The 8,740-nt window shown below is 41.7% G+C and overlaps 1 protein-coding gene across 3 annotated transcripts in view; it reads right to left on the bottom strand.

Annotated features, from left to right (window-relative positions):
• Positions 1–8,740, bottom strand: part of znf704 (zinc finger protein 704) — a 78,386-nt gene that overhangs the window by 15,322 nt on the left and 54,324 nt on the right. For all 3 annotated transcript variants that reach the window (XM_049603332.1, XM_049603331.1, XM_049603330.1), the window contains exons 5-8: positions 4,096–4,196; positions 2,597–2,891; positions 754–888; positions 567–658 (exon numbers count right to left, since the gene is read on the bottom strand). In XM_049603332.1, the coding sequence (XP_049459289.1) occupies positions 567–658; positions 754–888; positions 2,597–2,891; positions 4,096–4,196 (623 nt within the window). The remainder of the gene's footprint in view (positions 1–566; positions 659–753; positions 889–2,596; positions 2,892–4,095; positions 4,197–8,740) is intronic.

Genomic DNA, 8,740 nt, shown 5'->3' with positions numbered 1-8,740 from the left:
GGAGGGGAAACAGAGAATATTAGATGAAACTGACATGATGGAGAAGATTATTAAATTATTATCTTTTTCTTTCTTCTTTGTTTAAATTATCCTTCAAATTATTATCTTTTTTAACAATATCATGAGCACAAGCATCTCCAACACTCAACAAATCACACCAAAACAAGCTAGATTGAAAAACAGCACTACAGATAAGAAGAAAAATATGTATTCTTGCTTTTGGGGTGAACTGGCCCTTTAAATACAGCCCCAGTGTAGCTTTTTTTAAATCGCAGCTACAACAAAGTCCTCATATGTTAAATAGAAATCACACAATGATCATACAATCTAAAACAGCTTGGCTCCTTATTGAAGTGGATCAGGCAAATCAGAGCTGATTGATCATGACTCTTTTTTAATTAAGAGTCATTGAGCTGATTTGTGAGAGTCAATATTTTTCACCGTCTACCTCGAGGTGTTTTTCACTCAGGTTTAATCGAGGTAGAAAACCACATTACAATGGCTTAAATGTAAGTTGTCCTTTGGTAATATCGGAAACGTTCTTTCAGTTTGTGAGGATCCAATACCTGAGGGCAGTGGTGGCTCTGGGAGGGGACGAGAGGACGGCGATGGTCTGGGAGCGCTGTTCCCCGAAGCCCTGGCTTTTACTGGGGGACACCTGATGAAAGAGGACAAATGTGGCATTGTAAGACATTAAATGTGACTATGTATGTATAAGGCTGAGAATAAAAGCTTGCATTAAAGTTTCCTCACCGTGGTCCCAGTGAAGGTGACAGGCGGCGACTGCCAAGAGATGCTAAAGCTGGAGCTGTTGGTGGGAGTGAAGCTGGTGGAGGCGGGGCCAGTCGAGTTACTGCTGCTGGACGGGATGGACACTGGAGCCGTGGCCTGAGAGCAGAGGTCAAAGGTGAGAATGGTGGTATTTTCTACTCAAATGGAAGGATGCATGTGGAGCAGTAGTATTTCTGTGGCCTCTCTAAAGTATGTTTCATTCTCAAGACCCTGACCTGTAAATCACATTGTGCCTTTTCATGTTTTTCTTTTTTGTTACTGCTGCTTGGTTTGTTGACTGTCTGCCTTGTTTTTCTTTTAATGAAAACTGTATTAAATAAAATGTATTACTTTATTATTATATATTACTCTGAGCTATCTATTTCAGTTATTATTATTATTATCAGGGCTCTAAACTACGTCACTGCTTTTGCTAACAGCTCAGTGCTTGTTTCTATTTGACAAACCCGGAAAAGAACACAGATGGAGTCGACATTTAAGACGTTGAAAAGAGATCCTGGAACTATGTGCAATGGTATCACAGACTGTATGAAACAATGACTTCCTCCTCATTGTACAAAAATGAAGCCAAAATCTCCCTAATAAGGGCACTGTCATCTTGTGCTGGTGATGTCATTTGGAGCCAGAATCTGCACCATAGCAATCAACAAGTGGAGCCACAGTATAAAGTTCCTACCTATAAATAACCGATTAAAACCACACTCATGAGAACAAACGAGCACTTGAACAAACTAGAGCACTCGGAGAGCGCAGACCTCCGCCAAGCAGCTTGGATTTCCCGCCATTTTATTATTTTATCCACTTTGCTTCAACCGATCACCACCAAAATATTATCATCAGTTCCTTGTCCCATTATCAACCCTTCCTGAAAATTTCATCAAAATCCGTTCAGAACTTTTCAAGTTATTTTGCAGACAAACAGACCAACGCTGGTGAAAACATAACTTCCTTGGCGGAGGTAACAGTGTTGTTAGAACTACATAAAAATGACAGAGACCATCTTTGGGAAAATCTCATTTGACGTGTACTTTTGATTTTTGATTGATTTTTTTAGGGGGTGGGGTTTATGACCTATACTGCAGCCAGCCACCAGGGGGCGATCAAGATGCTTTGGCTTCACTTTTGGGGAGCAATCATGCCCTCTATCTTTCTATAAAGTCATTAAATGGTATCTATGGTTTTGTAACTGCTTTTAATTTTAATAAAGGACAATTCTTTGACAATTATTATATTATTACTTGAACATCAGGCATGTCCCAAATGACTCTAAAACCATTTTGCTGCCTGAAACTCATCAGACCAATTTGTAAACATTAAATCTCAAACTGATCCTGAGAAAAACAGGTTGCATTTGTTGCAGTAAAGGGCTCATTTCAAGAGCAGGCTTTAAGTGTCTCACTTTGTAAAATCTGTTCAGGCACAAATAATTTATGTTTCTGTTAAAACACGTAGCTACGCAGCTACACTGTCAAATTAAGTGATGGATTGTATCATTACTTCAACTACCATTAATTGTTCAAACCTGCTGCTGTGTGTCGATATACCACAACTGTTACCACAGCTGCTAATGGGAGCGAGGGAAACACTGTGACGCATCATCAGGATAATGAGGACCCTGATAGTGTGTGAGAGAAAATATGTGCATTTTGTGTGTGTGTGTGTGTGACCTGACAAGTGTGTTGTGGTGTGTGTATTGATCCAGGGAGTGCATCGATCGAGTGTGTGTGGTGTATAGTGATCTTACTCACGCCTGTGTGAGTGTGTGTTTACGTGTATGCTTCATCTGCTCCCTGCACCCTCTCACCTGGTAGGCGTGGTCCGTGTGGATGAGGTAGAGTGCGCTGGGCGCAGAGCGGCTGAGCGGGGTGGTGCCGCCAGCGTGAGGCTCCTTGGTGTCAGAGGACTGCGGAGGTCTGTGGGAGTCCGCCAGCTGGCTGAGAGACGGGAGAGGAGAGGGGGGAGGAGGAGGCGGAGAGAGGACGGACGGGGACACAGGGGACAGGCTGCTCAACCCGTCGGCCACGGAATCCGTGTTGAGCTTGATCTCCGTGTAGTAGAAGTCCTCCTCGCCGTCACTGCAATCTGAGTCGCAGTTACGCCTAACAACAGATACAGAGAGAGGACGAACAGAGAGAAATATAAAATGTCCCTATGAATGCTGATTACTGCACACGTACAACAAAATGCATCCGTGCAATCAGAGACAACCCCCCCCTCAACGTTAATGTCATTCCTCCAACCAGCAAAACACTGTCATTTGCAGTTAATCAGTGGAGGACCTCAGTTTAATTGAATGTCAGTATGAATGTGTGATTCATCTGATATCATTGTTCTCCACCTCCACCCTCACTCCCAGAGCAGGAAGTGTTACTGTGGCGATAATCCATCAGCCATTAATCTGTTGTTATGACAATGCAGCTGGTTGGAGGGCTGAGAGGAAGTGAAAGAACTGTTTTGGAGGCTTTTGCTGTGTCTTAAATCAGATTCTTCAGTTAGTACACTTACATGCAGTACACTCTGTTCACTATGTGCTTGTCTTGTGCGGGAATGTGACAGGGTAGTGTTGTCTCTTATCAAACCAGGCTGTTGTGCACTTAACAGATCTGGCAGCTTTTCTTCCCGTGCTTGGTGAATCACAACCGTGAAGAACACTTTGACCAATATTAATGAACAATTGTCACTTGCCAAGATACATGCTTATATATACAAGCTGTATGTCTGTGTTTTTGTATTAAAAATGAGCATGCTTTCACGACACGTTTCTATATCTCCGAATGTTCGTGGCTGGCTCTATCACCAGCTGTTCTACAGAGTTAATTATAGCTGCTGCATTTTGTGGATATTTACAGCTTGTCAAGCATCTGAACACAGATCTAACACTAAAATCTTCTACAGTGAGGACGACAATTTGAGACATCAGCATTAGGGTTATCAATGTGGTACCAAATTAGTACAGAGTTAACCCAATAAACAAACTGATGGCCTCTGACAACAGTACAGTGGTAGAGAAAAACACACATGTAAATTTGTACCATGCTTTGGTGTTTACCGCATTAGTCGGCCAACATTTCACAAATATGAATGAGTTTTTGGACCCGCCCCTTCCGCCACACAGGCAACATGACAACGACTGAGGGTGAGAAGCATCCAACGTTCCACACTCAACTGTTTGACTCATATGAGTGCACCATCTGGGTACTCATCGTGCACTGCATTTTGCCATGCTTCTTAGTGTGGACGCACTTAAGGACTCAAAATAGCAAACATAAGTACCCGACTGATGTGTGTGTGTTGGTGTCTTACCCCAGGTGGATGGTGCGGATGTGTCTCTGAATGCCAGCAGCGGTACTCAGCACCTTGCCACAGTTCTTCCACAGGCACTTGAACATCACCTTCATGGAGTTCTGCAAGAAACACAAAGTACAGCAGCTACAGTCAGAAAACAAAGGCTTCGTGCTGACAGAAATATGTTTTGTTTGTTAGCAAAAAGAGCAACAATCACTGTCAATTCATGGTTTCTTACACAGTATAACATCCCTGTTTGTTTGACACTTTCATATTAACTTTACAACAGCATTCCTCTATAACCACAGAGTAAATGACAAGCAATCAGATGTGTGCACATGAACTCCCTGAGCATTTTTCTCATGATATATTCATACAACTCACTCATTTATCCATCTCTAAATTACAGAGGGTGAAATACATCTGGTATTTTTTCCTCCAGGGTTGGTCAGCTGTCTTAAAGTACATCATTTCATTTCGATTTCCCCCTCATTATCAGGGAGGAGGTAAACGCTTCAGGCCTCTCAAGTGACTGCATAACATACAAACATATTGATTGTTCAGTGTAACAGAGGCTCTGTTTTTCACCTACAGGAAGCTTTTGAGGGGTCATTTTAGGACTTGTTGATTTATTTTTAACTGTTAATTATTATTTGGGATTGGCAGCAATCACTGAAGTCGCTGAAAGACTGGACGGAGATGATATGAGATGATGTCAATGCAATAAAAACTATGAATACTTAATAAAAACTACTGTAGATTTAAGTATTTCTCACTATGCTGGGAACTCCAAGAGCTCTCTCAAAAACCCTCAGTGCAACACACATCAGCTGCATTCACTAGATGTGTACCAACACCCACAGCACACAACAGAATGTGTCATACAGACAGAAGATGTTGGTGAGGTACAGTAGCTTGGATGTCCCAATCTGGGGAGTGAATGTGATAAAAGTGATGTTTTTTAGACAGCTGACGTGCAGTATCACTGAGAGACTGGAAAGTGATGTATCCTGAGGGTTTGCTGTGTGTGATGTCAGCGTGTCATGCTGTTTTCATCCCAAAGACTTTATTTAGGCCCTGTCTACACGTATATGAAGATTTATGAAAATGGACATTTTGGTAGTACTGCTTGGTCTAATGACTACTATACCCTTAAACTTAATATTGCTGCAACTCTGTAAGGACGAACAAAGGCGTCTGCTGCTCCCAATGATTTTGCTCAACCACAGCATGCACAGTTTAAAGTCCACCAGAAACAGCAGTTTTGGATCGGGTCCGGTCAAACCAGCAGATGGTGGGACAAAATCCAGAGTGGGATTGTTGTCAATGAGGAATGGAAAGAAAACTTAAGATGTCCAGAGCAGCACTAATATCTCTGAGTGAGCTCCGCCATCCTTATGTTTAAATCAACCGTGAGGAGATTTCTAGTAGGTGTTTTGAAAAAGGTAACGTCAGCCTGTGCACTTAACTACTTAGTGTGGACAAAGATATTTTGTAAAACAAAGATCATATGTGGACAGACTTATATCCCTTTTCAAAATATCTGTATACATGTAAAGTTGGCCTAAATAAACACACGGATTAAGCCACATGATTAGACAAGATCTATGGTTCCCAACCTTATTCCCTGAGGGACCCCTTTTCTATCATTGAGTAAATGGACAACCTCTGACTCAGTGACATATTTTGTGGATATTTCATATGATATTCAACACATTGTAATAACATTCTTTCTTTTTAAGTTATCTTCACAGAAATAAATGAAATGAAGAAACATTTATTTGATTTTCTTTGGCATTCTCATCTCATATTGCCAGTGCTGTCAAACTTAACTTCAGTAAAGAAAAACTGTGAATATTCACTGTATGTCAACAACAAAGGAATCAAACAACTTAACACCAGATGCTCCTTCATCATTGTCATGGTGTGAACGTACAGCTTTACTGTAACATCTTCCTGTGGCGCTATTCTCTACACACATTTATCTGGGAGCTGAGGGAGGCCAAATAACTGTAAATTCTCCTCTGGTCGTGAGCTGGCGAGGATCCTGTATCTCTTATCCGTCTACTGTAATTACACCACTGGCTTCCCAGAGAGACTGTACATTGTTTTTCGTGGAGTGAAAAACCCTGTGTGCTTTCTCCCTGCCCTCCTGCCTCCCCGCTCTGAGCCATTATAAACGCTCTTATAGGCCTGTCTGTCAAACTATTGTTGAGGAGGCTGATTTAATTTTGACAAGATGGTTTTTTTTCTTTAATTTTCCTCCTCTTTTCAGAAACGCGTGCACACACAACAATCATCTGCCTCCCCTCTGTGCATTGTTTTGTCTTTGGGTAACAAAGGCCTGTTGTGTGTGTGTGTGTGTGTGTGTGTGTGTGTGTGTTTGTGTGTGTAAGTGTGTGTTATTCCCTTTTAAAGACGCATTTCACAGTTAATTAAATGGTGAGGTCCAGATGGTATTGTCTTGCCAAGAGAGAATCGAGAGCACAAGAGAAGAGCGTAGATAATTTCATGTGTAACCTCCGCGTCGCACATGTAGCAAGCATGTGTGTGTTCATACTGGTCAACTACATTGTTATCCAATCTTAAAAAATCTGTTCATCCACGCTCCAGTCTCTCTTCCCTCTCATCCACAACCTTCCATGCTTTCCTCCTTTCCACTACTACGTCTCTCTCTCTCCCACTCAGTGTCCTTCTTTGTGATAAGTCCCCAGTTAATACAGTACAATGTGGAGCTCACCCAAGAGTCTATCGATTTTTAGAGGAAGCATGAAGCCAACAGGATCTTTATGTTTGCCGTAGTGGGTATTAAAATCATTACCGCTGTTGCAGAGTGGCTGCATGTGAAGGCTGAGAAGTAATTATGAAGGGCAAATGTCTGGAGAGGACACACACACACATATATATGAACAAAGCAAGGGAAGACGGGGTGAAAACAAGGGCGAGAGCAGGAGAGGAAGCGGCGAAGAGAGGGCGAAAGGAAGGATAGATGGATGATACTGACAGAAGACGACAAACCGGCGAGTAGGAGTGCTGATAAGGAGAGAGGGAGAGATAAACAGGGAGAGCAAAGCAATATACATCTGAGAAAATAATGAGTGACACTGAGCTGTGGATGTGATGAGCTGTCAGTGGTGTGTAGAAATGAGACGAGTTGAAATGATGAGTGTGTGTGTGTGTGTGTGTGTGTGTGTGTGCGTGTGTGTGTGTGTTGTGCTCATAAAATCTGGGTAGCAATGACAAAACTACCAGTGAAGCAAAAAGGTTGTGTGCTCCTTCCTGCCACATATTCATCTCGCCAATCAGCCCAAACTACATCCGTAACCTCAGGGGTTAATATCAGAGTGTGTTGAAGGAGGGAATCAAGCTGCTGGGCTACATCTGACAGCTTCTCATTGAGAGATCTGCCTGTTATTATCAGTAGAGCTGCTGCCATTCTCTTTTAAACCCCTGTAATATATAACACTGTGACAGCCCCACACTGAAATAAAAGAAAAACGCTAAACCTTCCAGGGCACATTAGGTTGTGATCGTTAAACATTTTTTATTTCCAAGAAACTGCGAGGATTGAGGAAGTAACTAGTGGCTAATTTAAGTCACAGGATGAGAGACTTCAGCTTTTAAAAATACAGTTTTGAAGGTTTATTATTTTAAAAGTGACTTACGTCTTGTCCATACCAAGATACCTTTATCTGAATTTTTTTTTTTTCCCCACTTTGGCCCTCTATCCAAAATAAAACATGACTCGCACTGCGTTTTCAGCCTGGAACAAATCCTTTCAATAATGCTGCTTTTTAAATTGTGTACAGAAAAACAGAGCTTTTGGAGGTGTGCATGAAGACAACTATATATCAGTATAGCTGGTCACACAATGCAGGTGTGTTTTTCCTGTATATACTACATGTTTACCTAATCAGACATCTTAGTGACCAGCTTTTAAATTTAATCTGTCTTTCTGTTTCTTTGGTAAATATCTGGACAAGCCTGTTACGTGTAGGTTGTTCTTTTATGGCAAAATAAAAACAATAGTAAAATAGTGACTTGATTGACGTCTCAGTGCTGCGGCCCAGGAAATACTGATGAGCTGATTAATGGGTGGCACCCAAATCACTATTTTGTCTGACAACAGAAACAGAAAAAGTAAATGTAGATATATACTGAGTTCTGCTACATCAAAGCTGTAGTTGGTAACTTATGAGAAATAACTCACCCTGTCCAAACAGTAGAACATGAGATAGATTATCTGACAAAAAAAATCACGTCTGTCCTTCTCTTAGTGCTTCCAATAGTATTTGCAAGAATCCACTGCGCCTGAGCAACAACAACCAATCTCAGACGAGGAGTCTCTCGTCAATCACTCTCTCATGAACTGCTGTCAAACTAGGCAGCTCTGATCAAATATGAATCAAGATTCTGTTGCTGCACTGCACTAGCCACTGCCTAGTTTGACAGTGTGACTGCAGTTCACGAGCTGTGATCAATATGACTGACAGCTAGGCTCTGATTGGTTGTTTCTGGTGCACTTTGGTAGATTCTAGCAAATGCCATTAGAAGCACTACCAGGGGGAGGAGGACAATTTTTCTCACAGACTTTCTGACTCATGTAATTCTGTGAGGATGCAGTGACAGGTTCAGCACATATGACACAAGGTTATTTTCATGA

The sequence above is a fragment of the Epinephelus fuscoguttatus genome, linkage group LG17, assembly GCF_011397635.1.
Source record: "Epinephelus fuscoguttatus linkage group LG17, E.fuscoguttatus.final_Chr_v1".
Taxonomy (NCBI): domain Eukaryota; kingdom Metazoa; phylum Chordata; class Actinopteri; order Perciformes; family Serranidae; genus Epinephelus; species Epinephelus fuscoguttatus.
Note: the sequence above shows the minus strand (reverse complement) of the source record. Positions and strands in the feature narration are given on the sequence as shown.